Source organism: Pieris rapae, chromosome 6, assembly GCF_905147795.1.
Source record: "Pieris rapae chromosome 6, ilPieRapa1.1, whole genome shotgun sequence".
NCBI lineage: Eukaryota > Metazoa > Arthropoda > Insecta > Lepidoptera > Pieridae > Pieris > Pieris rapae.
The window spans coordinates 3761387-3777411 of NC_059514.1; the positions used below are offsets into that span (position 1 = coordinate 3761387).

At 31.8% G+C, this 16025-nt stretch overlaps 1 protein-coding gene across 7 annotated transcripts in view; it reads right to left on the reverse strand.

The window, feature by feature from the left end:
- Window positions 1–16025, reverse strand: part of LOC110995696 (LIM domain only protein 7) — a 98612-nt gene that overhangs the window by 43784 nt on the left and 38803 nt on the right. For 4 of the 7 annotated variants that reach the window (XM_022262982.2, XM_022262985.2, XM_022262984.2 and 1 more), the window contains one exon: window positions 7086–7252. In XM_022262982.2, the coding sequence (XP_022118674.2) occupies window positions 7086–7187 (102 nt within the window). In that variant the 5' untranslated portion in view covers window positions 7188–7252. Of the gene's footprint in view, window positions 1–7085; window positions 7253–8012; window positions 8176–8585; window positions 8588–10584; window positions 10596–16025 lie in introns of those variants that run through there. The other 3 variants (XM_045628650.1, XM_022262980.2, XM_022262981.2) reach the window with 3 other exon arrangements.

Here is a 16025-nt window from a genome sequence, read left to right on the forward strand (position 1 = left end):
ATATATATAATGTAAAAACTAGTCGCAATTAATAAATAAGAAATTATTGGGGTTATCGTAATTAACCTTGGGCTGAATGTGCACTCTTAAGATTTGCTAATGTAATCAAGTTTTATTACATATTATGACTTGGAAAATATTTATAAACTGAATATTGTTTAACTAGGTATTTGGACATTCGAGATTTTGGAATTTTATACTTTAGTTTGTATGCTGAGATATTTGCTATCTTTATTTAATTAGTTTCAAAAGCAGTTATTTTAGATGTAACCACAGGTTAAGTAACTTTATAAGCAAATATAATGGAAACAGACACTGAAACCAACACAGATATGTGTCAACCCTATTTTTAAAAGTAGGTAAGTAGTATCATATACATTCGCAAGTCATTTCTTTAAAGAAAAAAAAGTACATAGTCGTATATGTGAACAAAATTATTTTAATTTCAGTGTTTGTTATAGATGAAAAACAGCTAAACATTAAATTTGATTGTAATAAACGGCACTCACGCGCACATTAAAATGCAATAAGACCGACATTACATGAAGAGGTTTTCTTTTTTGGTAACAATCTCGGAAGGAAAGTGATTATGTCACGACGATGTGGTGTTCAAACTGGACGGTCGGAACGCGACGTCTAAGCAACGTATATATTCTCCTTGAAGAAAATCCAATAATATTTTATACGTCAAATATCTACATATAAAGGAATAATACAAAAAACATAATGTGTGGATACTTCTCTCACCCATATTAAGTGATTCTATAGTCGAGAAAGATTTTGTAATGTTAATAAAACATTTACATGATTTCTTTCGCCCAGATTGTAGGTTCGACCCCTTAAATAACTTTAATATGATGATGAATAGAATTTGGATATAACATGAACTATATTTTCAGTTTCATCGTTAGATGGTCCAAATTTTTAGAATTAGCGGTTTAACACTTAATCAAATACGAGAATGGTTAAAGTAAGGTTTAATAAAAAAGACGCTGCGTGTGTGCATGGCTTAACTGTAAAACAGTGCGCATATTAATGTCGAAAAGATGTTCTGATGATTTTCGGGTAATTTAGGTTAACTAGTTTATAAAATGATGGCTCCATGAAAGGTATAATGCCTTGTTAGAAACTTCGTTTAAGTCTACAATTTATGATAATTTGCTATTTGTTTTGAGCTTAAACTTCTTGTTATGCATATATCAAAAAACATATAAAATATATTGTCAAGTATATAAAATACATACTTTAGTCGTAAATAACAGTAATTTAAAAAAAACAATTTTTTTTAAAATATACACACTGCAACGAGCAGGAGGCTCATCTGATGCTCAGTAATATCTCCGCCCATTGCCATAGGGCTCACAAGTGCGTTGCCGGCCTTTTAATAATTAGTAAGCTCTGTTGAAGGATTTTCTAAAGATTAATTTAAATGAAGGAAATTTACCAAGCGTGACAATCTTTATTTGCAGAAGACCAAATGAAACTCTTAATACCTACTCGCATTCAACGTGTATATTATATTGCTTCTATATCTGACCCAGAGGTATTATAGAAGATTTAAACCGTAAAATCGATCAGGAAACGTGATTGTCGCACTTGACCTCAATACGACTGGTTGTGTCGGTCTAATTATACTAATATCACCCTTATTTACATAACAATAGCTTGCAATTGCGTGAACACTTAATTGAAAATAAACTATATTATTGTCTACATAAGATTCATTTTTCTTTAATCATTGCAGCAGAAAGTGAATTCTTAATGTTAAGGCTGCGTTTAACAGTGTGGAACGATGTTACAGTTTTAGGCGTACAACTTCAATTCATATAAGGGGAAATTATACAACAAATAAAAATATACGAATGTTGAATAAAAAACAAGATAGTATTGTACCTACTAGAAATCATCTCGGTTGAATGAAACTTTGAAATGTTTGTTGTCAGACGTCAAGTAAAATTCATTTAAAACTAACCAGACCGGTGCGCAGGCGTTTCGGAGTTACAAGAACGATGACATGATCCATTATTATGGTTCTAAAATACAAAATCTATAACGCTTAAAAACGCGACTTTGATGTTGTTCACGGGCTGTGCACCAATGGACTTTCTTTCTATGTGCGCATTTAACATTTGCTAGAAACGGTGAAGGAAAACATCGTGAGGTAACCGACATGTCTTAGACCCAAAAAAGTCGACGACGTGTGTCTGGCACTGGAGGCTGATCACCGACTTGTCTTTAAGATTTAAAAATGATCATGAAACAGATTCAGAAATCTGAGGCCAAGACCTAAGGAGGTTGTTGCGACACTGATTTATTTATTAATAGATTTATGGGTACCCAAAAAGAACATGCTTGGAATAGACACTGAGCATCTGCTACATCTTGGGCCTTGTTGACAGAATCAATACCTTGTGAATCTCTTCAAACGGCTATTTGGAGACGTATCTTTAATAGGCATTTCGTGCCATACAGTTTATATGGTACTTGAGTAAAATATCAACAGTATGTCTGAACCCTTAGAAAATAACAATATGATATTAGGCATTATAATTTCCGCGTTAGATCGAGGACCTTGATCGGGGTCACATTTAGCAGTCAGCGGTGATTGATTGGTGTTTGTGAACCACATCCTTATCAGATCCAACACATTGTTTATAGTAACTGGTATGATGTGACTTAAAATTATAACTTTCTAAATGTTTTATAGGCTAAGTCAAAATATAATTTATTATATAAAAATCAAGGGACAGAACGGACGAGATGAATTGGGAAGGCCCTTTTAAAAATATTGCTTTTACGAAATGCTAGTACACACTCAGCCATTACATTATACCATCGTTACAGATGGTAGGATCCTAGATCACTAATGAAATGGTGGTATTTCCTTTAAAAAAATGCACTTTCGTGAAATCTTCAACTTCTAATGAATCCACGTTCGGTCATAAAATTTAAGGTTATATTACTGTAGGATCAATTGTAATTGTTACATGGCAAGGACAGCAATTTGGCAATACTACAATGCCCTACTAATGTGCCTGATGTATACAGAAGGCGACATCGTCTGTCGTTACTCGTTAGTTAGCTAGGACTAGCTAGCATGAACCTTCTTAAAGGGGCACATATGATTCGCTGTATTAAGTACCTACATAGTTTAACGAACCTTTTTCATTTTTCGTTAAGGTATATGACAAAGGTATGTGTGCCTGTGGAATAAGAATATACTTATATCATTATTTGATAATAATTATTATTAATTTTATATAATTTTATATTAATAGTTATAAATATCTAATATTTTATTAATTATTTAGCTCTTTTTCCTATAATTTGTTACTTATTTCGTGTGCGATTTTTTTATATAAATTCTTGTTTTTCTCGGTCACCTTGTTAGGATAAGATTAATTTTGTAAATAAATAAAAAATATACATAAATAAGTTAATTGTCATCATAAAACACTTTTAATTACTTTTATTGCAGTTATGCATTGTGTGATATTCAAAATCGTTGCGTTAATATCGCAAAAAAACCTGTAAGAAGTTTGTTATTTGGATGCGTGGGTTTTATAGACAAGTGTTAAGACATATGCATAAAATATAAACGGCATGTATTTATGCAAATACCAGGAAGGTAATAAATTGCTGGTTATTTTGATAAAGAAAAGATCAGCGAAAGAGCACAAGATGACCCTGAGTTCAATAATGTAGGAACTTAAAAGATTTCATTTATAGAAAGCTCATTTGTTTTGATATAATTTGTACAATAAGTAAGTTGTAAATTAAAATATCGTATTTTTTTTAACCAAATCCAGTTTTTATTTTATCCTAATGTGGACATAAACAAAAGCTCAGTTGACGTGAAAACTAAAATAATGTAAATACATTATATAGTTAACTCTATTGTTTATACCAAGTTCAATGACAGTATTCAAAGATATTTTCATTGTTTGCAAAATATCAACAACAATCTCTGACAATTAATCATTTAACAACATTCTGATAGTTTAAATTGTATTCATTGCCATTTATTACTCAGACAAAGTGCTTAAATACAAAAAAATCTAACATTTATAAATAACACTAGTTTTGTACTCATTAATTCATAGATTATCTAGTCTCTCTTTTGTGTCTCGAATAAAAATCCAAATTTACAATATGTAAGATTTTTGAGATACATGTTAAATAACGGTATACATCATTAGAAAAAAATAGTAACCATGATTTAATGTGAAAGGCTGAAATATTTACAATTTTCATAACCTAACAAAGGTTAATAATAATTATTATTGAAAACTAAAACAATTTAAAAAAGTGGTCTCTTAACCGTTTCCTGATGTACTGAAATGTATTTTGTTTAAATCAATCTTATAATTCACGTATTTGAGTCTTCCTACTTCTGACAACATTTTAACAACATATACCTACACTTAATTCTTTCGTGAAAATAGAAAAACATCATTGGTGTGGTAAACTTAACAATTCAGAATTAGATCTTATTTATTATACTTCCTAATTATTCAACGAAAAAAAAATATTTTTAACAGTCCCAAGAACGTATAGATAGATCATCAGTACCTAGTCAAAGTTATGTAAGTAAAATTTGTAAAATATTACGCACCCACCCAGTAAAACAAAACACATCCATATTGATGAAAATGTAAATAAGTTCGTATATACCTGAATTCTTGAGTCGACCCATAACATTTGAGCTCAAATCAGTGGCGCCTCGAAGGTCGACCGGCAAATGTCGTACAGACAGGTGCATGCGCAACCTTATACAACCGTTGCTATGAACGAACATATTATTTGAAACTTGTCTAAACGATACGAGAACTTATACCAATAAAATTTACCACCAATATTCCTTAAGTATTTGTAAATCACATAATAGTTTGTTAAAAATATTGTAAGGTTTCGTATCGGATATCCGTGTTTGCGGTATCCACCCCTAAGGGGCGGAAGAAACTATACAAGTGAGATGGATGATTCCCTATTTATTAATACAATTAAAATTTCACAAAAGTTTACAACTACCAAAAATTCCATTAGGAAAATAATGCCGCCAAAACTTTGGCCATAGATAAGCGTCTATTTAATAAGCACAGACAATGTCTGACAACGGAGTATATTGGATAAAGGATCGGTAACACACTGTAAATAGATTTCTCAAAAAATATTATGAACAATCAAAGATAATGGTCATATCTTCCGACTTCAATACTCGTTTATAGAATTATGTAAGGGATCTGTACAGTTAAAGTGCAATTTGTAGCAACATCCTATCTACATATTGTTAGTTAAAACGATTTCCTTTAACTAACAATACAACGTGAAATTCCATAGTAAACTTAAAATAGTATTTTTGCACTATATATTAAAAACTCATACAAGATTTTCCATAACTAGTTTGAAACACTATCTGACATATCGGATGCCCTTGGCATGTGACAATTTTGTAGCGAAAGGCATAAAAACCGGGCGGCAACCTTCGAAGCCTTTTCTTATCTTAAACTTTTAATTTATTTTATTGCTTTACGACCCACCCGGATTTGTACTTTTATATCTTTTTTTAATATTTTTATATATATTATGTATGTTTGTATACATTATAATTGCAAAAGTTACTCTTTTTATAGTTTTAATAGATAGTTACTCATATAGATAGTAGAACATGGTTTCGTTCATTAGAGACATTACGTAATTATTTAGCAAGTCATGAGATCACTTTGGTTCTTTGGATTAATCGTTCTTTCTACTTTTCTACGAGTTTCTGTATATTATACCCTTACGGATTATTTCATCATCTAGAGGCCGTAAACTCAGTGTTGTCAGAGATTGTAAAGTCTAGAACGGAATACCAGTAGATATAATATTTAGATACGATGTTTATGGCTAGTCATTGACCATATAAATCGTGAGAAAGCACAGGATATGCAAATATTGAATAATCAACTGCATCCTCTCACTGTTTCTAGAAAAGCGTTTGCTGAACGTATTATACTAACACCATAACGATTACTCATTATGTACCTTCTGGCTCTTTAGCATTATGTCCTTGAAATAGGTTCTTTCCCGTTTTTTGTTAGGAGAAATTTAAACATATATAAGTTAAATTTCCCGTCCTTAGACGGAGAACAAGACAAATATTTTTCTCGTAACGCATCTATAAATTGAATTTGTGCCCAGTGTAATGATGTATTATCTGAATTGGACGTTTTTATAATAAAACTATATATAATATTTTGAATAAAACAAACTGCTATAAAACTATAAACAAAATAATTTATTAAGAATAGTCACATACATACAAACAGTTAAACCAATATCTAAAAGTAATTGGTAATTTTTTGTCAAAACATTGTTGGTTATGTAATTTTTATATTAGTCGATGGCTACCTAAATAAAAATTAGTAAAGTATAAGTGAAAACATTTATCATTTTTATAATAAATATTGTCTGGCACTTCACTCATTATCGCAGTGTTTAATAAATGTAAATAGTTTATACTGGTGCGAATGACTCCAAATAAAAAAAATCAGCAGGTTTATTAAGACGCGCACAAAAACGTAGTCGTTTTTTTGTAACTATACAAGCGTGCTGGTGATTTAAAAATACCAACTTCTGGGTATATTTTGCAAAAAATACGAACAGTTTAAGTAAAAAACTTGGACATAAGCAGTTTCCGTCGAAAGTGAAACAGTTTTTACAGCAAAATAACGTTTTACGCTAACCGTTACAAATCACTTGCAAATTAACTTCAATCGTAGTATTTGTGAAATAACGAGGTTTTTAGCACTTTAATAAAGAAAAAATAATTATGTTATAAAAACACTTAAGTAATGTTTTCAGTTGATTATAATTATTTCGTTAAATGGAATCTACTACTATATGGCCTTAAATATGAGAAACGGTTATAGATCAGCATACAGAGGCATGGTTAATAATTATCAGTTTAAACCGTACAAAATCGTTCTTTACTCGTCGGAATCTTTGTCTTCTCAACACGACGTAGGCCATGATGTATGTGAAGATGCAAAAAAGCATCTTTCTGTATCCAGACCCTATAACTAGAACTTGAGAATACTTACAGCTTTGGAATATCCGCTGCCAGCACTGCCATCGGAAGAGTTGCTGAGTCGCCGCTCCGTAGAGGCAGGCGGCGACCATGCGGTACCACTATCCGAGGGCATAGTCACATCACTAGATCACTTACACTACACTGCACACCTCCTCAGTGTCCATTGTACGGATATATCTGTAACGAAATATTTCAGTAAGTATGTTATCGATATTAAATCGAAAAATTTAACGCAACGTGTGAAAAACATTGTGGAATTATCCTAAACAAATCGAGAATCGAAAGTGAATCATCAATTATTATTGGTCACTAAATTAATTAACTTATATAACATTGTTTAATTGAAGATTTCAAATGTTTAGAAAGGGCTGTGAATAATTTGATTTCTTATTAAAATATAATTTGATTGAGCTGAACGGGTATTAAAAAAGTTATAAGGAAAACGAGGTATAAAAAAGAAGGTCGTTGTAAGTATTAAAGGACAAATCCAACAATGAGACAACGAATTATGCATTATTTCTTTATCGGCATTTCATTGCACATTTACAAGCTTCATTTTACATTTCCACGGAATAATGAGGTAATGTATATAAGTAGTAATTAAGCAAAGCTTCCTATTGTTCACTTAAATTACTTTTTACACAACGAACTGCGTAATTTCGCAATTTATTTTATACCTAGCGTATTTCGTAATGAAAATATTAATTATTGATAATCAGTATCTATTGCTAATTAACGATGTATATAATTTAGTTGCGACGGATTATGCAAAATTTTGTCAAAAACACACATCTAATAATTAGATGAAAATAGTTTTAAGAAATGGACAGACGACAAAAACGAAACCGCGATACAAAAATGATTAAGAATTCTTCTAGAGTCCATATCAAGATCCTTTAACTGATAAGACCACTTGAAAACAACAAAAAAAACTCACACTGGCAAACGTAATGGAAAATTATAATTAGTAGCAATTCTAATTACCGAAACAGTTCAAATACACATACGACGCTCACTAAGTGCCGAATATCAAGCAAATAATCGCGCTAGCAAGCGACACGACCGCACGGTAAAACTGTGCGAAATGAACTGACTATACTGGCGTGATTCAGGCTGAACTGACGTCAAATTTTGATCGAGTGATAGCACTCAGTCAAGATTCAAGAGGCACGATAATCTTTGATATAACTTGCATTAAATTGAGAAGGATAATAAAAATGAAATTGATGAGTACAAGCGATTTGGAAATAAGGACTGGTTTTATTGAAAGTCGAACGTATATTTTATTTGTTATTTTTTTATAATTAACGGGCATTGATTTCGCACGTGGCGCCAGACAAATTTGGTGTCCTGTAAAATGTTAATGTATATATAACATGTTTATATTTTTACAATAAATACTAATAAAAAAGCAATAGTTAGGATTTTTGATTTAAATTATAAATACGCAAGTAATGCATGTATATCCCAAATCGACATTTCTCATTTGAAACTACAAGTTTATTTATACCACTTCCTGACTCTAACAAGTCCAAGAAGTCGTGTCGAATGTAGTTCACATTTTATTGAGCATTGTAACAATCTATAATTGTAGCTGTCGCAACATCCACCACACCAGCTGTTTCTGATGTTATCGGGATTTAGTTGCTTGTACTGACACCCTACTAACTGTCAACGGTGCAGTGGTAAACACTACTAAAGATCTATTAAACAAAAATAAAACAGGTCAGTAAAGGTTTATTATTTACGTTAGTCGGTATTAAGAGGAGTGTTAGCTTGCGTGTGACTCTTATCCCAGAGGTCGTAGGTTGGAAAAGTTGCACCCTAATGGTCTAGGTAACACTCGCTAGTGTGGTAGTTTATTTACATAGTGACACAGTTCACTTATCAACGTCAACAAAGAAATATATTATATGCAATGCCTCGAATTTTACTGCCAGTTCTCAAATCAAGGGCGTTGAACGGAAGAGAAGAACGGGCAATAAACTCTCCGCCAGCCTTATTAGTCTCCAAGTTTTTTGTTTTTCACAACGTTTTGTAAGTAACTGCAACCATTACACCATGTTCCACATGACATCTTAAGTAATTAATGATAATAAAATAAATTAAAAACAAAGATTCGTTCTCCTCTCCTCCTCTATCAGCAGGAAGCAAGGTGAAATAGGAGCACGCACTTACATTCCCGTGGGAACAACACATAAATAGAAATACATAGTCGAAATAACGACGAAAAATCACCACATACATGGCCGGCCATCGGCCCCCTCGCCATACAGACAACCCGACGTATGGACGCCACAAGTAACTATTGTTGAACAAGAAGTTTCAGTTTCATATTCCGCATAAGAAACGTTCATAGGTGTTTTAAAATCATAATTTATAATAAGTTAAAATATGTCTACGTTCGAAAAGCCTACATTCAGAACTAGGCTTCTAAGGGCAATTGAAACTAGAAAGTAGTCCTGACAACATCCTTAGATAAGTTCAAATTGTAACCTACTGTCATTGAAATTAAATTGGTATTGTTTAAAGGACAATGGGGAGAAAGCGGCTTCCCGATAAAGTAGTAATTGTGGTAGCCTATATACTTGACGCAGAGTAATGGTTTCTTGCAATCGTCTGATTGACATTTCACAGGAATATTGTGATTTATATATCATCTGTGCTTGATATGTTTCCGGGAAGTGATTAGGTCTGTTATTGTAAAGATAATTAATGGAAGAATCATATTACTACGGATTGGAGACAGCTTCAGTCGTGGTTGCAATGAAGATGTTTATTTAATACTAAACATTTATTTTAAACTAATACTATTACATATGTTATTGATTAATCAATTTTCCTTGTATTAATGCTATTTATATATATATATAATCTTTAATTAATCTTGTTCTTAAAAGTGGATTGGATAAATATTTAGTTTTTCCGTTGAAAAAAGAATGAGTTAAAAGATGTTGGCAAAGCTTCTTTGAAATTCGTTTATAATATACATAATTATATATATTCTAGCTGTTGCCCGTGACTTCGTCTGCACATTTCCAACATACATTACATATGCGTAACTAGCGGTTTTAGCAGCGCACGCCAAAATAATTAGCAGATAGTAGATTTTTCCTACTCGCTTCAATTCACACAATATCTTTATAAATTGAAGCCTATGACTTATTCTGATGTATAAGCTATATTATTATAAAGTTTCATAAAAAGTCAGTAGCAAATCAAACATCCTTCCATACTTAGAAACTTTCACGTTTATAATAATATTAGGATGTTTAATTTCTATATATATTCTTCTTTGATTTGTTCAACCTTATAGTACTACCGTAACTGTAGAAGCGAACGTAACGGGAAAACAGAGGACCGCGAACTCCAAGCAGCCCTGAACAACCAAGTTTTATAAATCGAATTCAGCTTTAGAATTCATTTTTTTTTTCAAACCCTAGTGTCACTCGTTAATATTTTTTATATATAATAATAATAGGCTTTTTTCAGATACTTTAAAAAAAAACATTTTAATCCTCTTCTAGTGTATCTGTATGCCCTTTTTTGGCAAAAGCCTCCTCCAAATCCTGCCATTCCTCTCTGCACCGTGCCACTCTCTGCCATGTACCACCTGCTGTTTCTTTAATGTGGTCAATCCACCTTCTGAGTTGTATCCCTCTTTTGCGTTAGCTGTACCTTGGGCACCAGTTAAGTAGTTTTTGCTCCACTTTTCTATGTGTCCCACCCATTTCCACTTCAGTTTATTGATTGTTATTGTAACATCTGTTACGTTAGTTATTTTTCTAAATGCTGTATTCTTTATTTTGTCTCTTCTTGTTTTTCCTATTATACATCGTTCCATCGGTCTTTGATATACCTATATAGTAGCAATATTTTATATAGCATAATGTTTAAAGATAATTAATATGTAAAAATCGGATTCAGTGGCAATTTACGCGTGTTTTACTAAATTACAGCACACTGAACAAAACATGTAGGTCGTGGCGACAGGCCTTGTGTCGAGTTTTAAATTTCCTTCACTGGTTAATTGAACGTAAAATGATACACGTTTGTAATTTGCGGTGGTATTTGGAAAGAACACCTGGGCTTTATTAATACAGTGTAAAATTAAGCAAAATTATTACAGGTGATTCAATAAATCTGAACTTTACAGAAAGTTTAAATAATGCATACTTTATACATACATATATCTATTATGATTTAGCTCAGGTTTCGCATGGGTAAATATAACTATATTTTTTTATTTGAAGACGTAGATAGAAGTAATTATCGCTTCGTAAATTCTTTACAAAATAAATTCTTATAAAAAACTTCGTTCTAGAAAAATAGATTTATAATCTTACCCTTAATTCGGTCGGCCCTGAAGACAACTACGGTCGACAATTACTGACAGTTAGACTTTTATTGAATTCGAAAGGAAGGTTGCATCAACTGAATATGCACTTGTAACATCACTAATATATTCAATGTCAACGAAAGTTAAGGTCAAAAAAGCGCATAAATTAGAAACTAAACGAACGAAACTTGCTATTAAAGATGGGATGTATAAAAATAGTGAAATATTACTTTAATAATAAAAGTAATTAAATCGATATTAATATCACGGGTAGGTAATATTCGCATTAATACATAGTGTCCACATTTAACAAAACTAAATAATATTACAGTGGTTTATACATTTATATTTAGAATTTGAAGTTAATAAAATAATTAAATCCTTCAGAATCAAATCATTTATTCCAATTAGATCACTGAGTTTTTTGTATTGCAGGAGTTACAATAAATACGAGTAGATAGTTTAGATTAGTCTTCTAGATAAATCCAATACTTCAATCCTTTTTAGGTATTCAACAAGTGTTCTCGTAAAATGACGAAACCAGAAACCTATTACCTAAGACAAGTCTAACAGGTCCTAAGGTTATCACTTATCTATTGCATTGCAGATCTTTAGTATCGAATTCTTGGTCGGTTAGGTAAGAATTTGCGAAATGAATGAAATAAAGTTTATGAACAAACCTTACTTGAGGGTATTGTTTGAACGTAATCGTTCGCGAAGTCAAAACACTGATATTATGAATAAATTGAAGGAAAGATTTTTGGATTTTTCTGTGATTTTGCGTTGATTAGTTTTTTAATATTGAGAATGTATAAACACAAAACACTGATATTATGAATATATTGAAGGAAAGATTTTTGAAATCTTTTTCTTAGTGATTTTGGGTTAATTAGTTTTTTATGTGGTGAATGTATAAAAAATATTTTTTGAATATGTGGTTTTCCAAACCAATTTATAAACAACTTAACTTACTTAACTTTATAAACAACAATATATTCAGAGCTGTGGTGTCATCACCATCATACTCTGAATATATTTGAAATATACATCATTAAAAAATTAAGATAACGGAAAATGGGCTGAAGCCTCAATTATTTTATTTCGCGGTATTTTTTACGCCTGATTAATCTCTCATTATAAATTACTACACCGTTACAATAAAAGTTTTCGGACAAAGGCTTTTTATCTTCAAAATTTGAACCATCTTGAACATTACACCGAAATCAGATGCGCGTCCGAACCTATCATTATAACAAAAACTTGCAAAAATTATGTAGGGCGCAATGGACTTTGAATTGTATTGAGGGTGAGTAGAGTTGAAAATTGGCGGGGAGGCGAAAGAAAGGTACAAAAAGTATGGAAGCGGTTATACGTACGACCTTGGGGTACACTAGGCCACATACCGGCTCTTGCCCCTCCAGAGGTATGCGGCCGGTTTTTGATGGATGTGTTTTGGGGCTCACCTTTGTGATTTCAATTATTTGCCTCGAATGTTTGGGTACGATCTCGATTTACTAGAAAAAAAGTCTTGTATTGTGTTTGCATATTGCTGTAGCAAAATAAGACTATATATATAATAGTAAAGGAATTAAAATTTAAGATACATTGCGAAAGGGAACTTTCCTCAAATGAGATAATGCTATACAATAAAAAGGCACGCGTTAATTAAGAATAACAATAAGCGATACTAAATTTTAATGAAAGCTGATTGACCAATATGGATGTGTATCGAAGTTTTATGGTTTTTGAAGGGAAATCTTATTCTCTGATCAGGTTATAGTATTGGATATCGAGACTTTCATCAAGACGGGTTTTGATAACTTTTGGCTTTAACACTATGCCAATAACTTTTACTTTCACACACGTGGTTTCCAATGACAATGTTTATTTTATATGATGTCGGTTGATTAATCCCTCTTCCCTCTTCAGTTCTCAGGTCGGCTATCTAAGAGGCCCAGGCATACGTATCGACAGGGAACTTATACGCGAATCAACATCTTTCCTTCTTCTTGTCTACAACACACCTCGGTTAAAACGAACTATTTACTTATATACATATATGCCTATATACCACCGTAACCGATAGCCGAGGGGATTGTCAGAGTCAGAATCTGATATACAATAAACGAAGAACAATTTACAAATTTTACTCTGAGTTGCGTTCCTTATAGTTCCGAACTGTACGTTAGGAATTGTAATGTTATATGAAATGGTTTTATTATAATTCAGACTTAAGTGCTATCCGAGAAACCTTTTTATTCCAAGAGCCTATATATTGAACACATACTAACTGGCAAAATGCATCGAACAGTAAAGTATGTGTTTAATCGTGTCCCACGATCCGGGGTCGGCTAAAGTATCTTTATAAAATTTAATCTACAGCGGTTTAAGCAAAAAATATTTCCTTTCTATCTGTATTGTATAGATCTCAGGAATTTGTACAAAAACCATATATCGTTGATGCTTAAAAGTACAATGCCCAAATTGATTGGCTATGAATCAAATTTTATGATATACCTCAAACAGTGCATACTATAAAACTAAATTCGATTTGTTATCTTGAGTTCAACGAACCAGAACTGAATAAAGCTATTAAATGCATCGAACGATCTTAAATTTAAATTGTCCAAAACCCACTAAATGCCTGCGTCAGTAACCTTTATGCTTGGACTAAGGTTAGCTAATACTTCCCAGTGTGACCAGATTTCACCTAGAACAGTCTAGAAAAACTCCTTTACCGTTTAAAATCGCCAGGTTTCGTTTTGTAAGAAATATAAATATTATTAGACCATACTTCGCAACTCATTTTAAATAAATAAATTATAATAAAATAGATATAAATAAGAAAATCAAACGTTTAACTACTATCTTATGGTTTATAAGTCAGCAGAAGTGACGTCTTTCTGAGCTCTTTAAGAATCTCATAGCCATCGAGAGTGTTGCTTGACGCATGTGATCTGAAGTGCACCCAAGTTATCTTGGGGATCGCTGTAACGCGATGGGTACACAGTACAATAATATTTTATGGTATTGACAAAACATTGAAACAACGGTATTACATACAGTTAGGAATGCATAAAATTGTAATTGCCAGAGGTTTGTGGCGCTCGGCGGAGAACTAACAATTTTTAAGACCATAATTTAGTTAAGATTTTTGCGTGATAAGCTTACAGTTAACTCGGTGAAGTTCATGTAACCATGTTTTGTTTAGAAAGCGCTGTCTAAGTCTAATTAAATAAAAATACATCGCAAAATATGTTGCTAAACGCAGAACTCGAAGACGACTATACCACTTCAAGTATTATTTTTACCTTGAACTGTGAAGGTTTTATGAAGAGAAAATTGGCACGGAAAATCCTAAACAACAGTCTCTTTTTCTCTAATTGTGAACGCAACAGTTTTTCATTCTTCGAGGTTTAGGAGTTGCGTTCGTCCGCGTAAACGACAACTCTAGTCTACGATATTTACTTTAAGCATTCATTTTGAAATATACTAAAAATTTTATCTAAATAAGATAAAAACATAACGTGGGACATGGGGCAGGATCATTCGTCAGTCAGCTTCACATTTGTCCTATGTATTTTAAGTATTGCAGATAGATAAGATCTATGAGCTAGCCATGTTACTGAAAGAATTCTATTGAATATATTATTAACTAGCTCATCAATTTCTAAAATATAATTGACATATTTTGAAACAAGAGGGCGTTCTTTTCAATATAATTTGACTGCGAAATACTAATAGCTATCGTGACTTACAAAACGCCTTGTTAAATGTAAGATAATAGTTGCAATTAAACAATTACAACTATGTAATTGACATTGTATTGCCATATAAAAATTATGAAGAAATTGTATCTAGGATATCTGAACGAAGGAAATTAAATTATAATACATATATATAGGTGTATATTTCTGGCAACCATCTAAAAAAGCTTACTAGGAATATATTTATAATTAATTAAAATATCGGAAAGTGAATAAATTTTCCATAATAAGGGAAATAGCGACGGCTAAAGAGATTTAGATAAAATATCTAATAAACCTTCATAATAACTATTAATTTTCGAATAAACTGTAGGCGCAGGTCATTGTGTCACAGAATATATAGAGCTCATTAGAAATGCTCACAGATATTTATGTTGAACAGTAACCAATATATTTAGGTAGATAATATAGTACTAAAGTAGTAAGTTTGAAAGCTGTTCGAGTTTATATTTAACCTAGATGAGAATGGCGGAATGCTCTGATATAGTTATATTTCATATAAGCGAATAACACAATAAATTAAATGTGTATATAAAATAAGTTACTTTTTACACAATTGTAAGAATTAACATTCCTGTATCAGGGTCAGGAGAAATATTTTATCACAGGAAACAATTAAACAATTCCGTCTAACAAGCTATTTAAAATCTAGGTCTATGGTCATAGACAATTATTATTAATAACTGACAATGTTAAACGTTAAACTAAATAATATTATTAAGACGCACAAGAGAGAAGAGGAATACATATATAACAGAATACAGTTGAAACTAAACTTTATCGGTATAAGGTGATTTTTTTATATTATATATTATGGGAACTAGACGAAAGGCGCATTAACTTG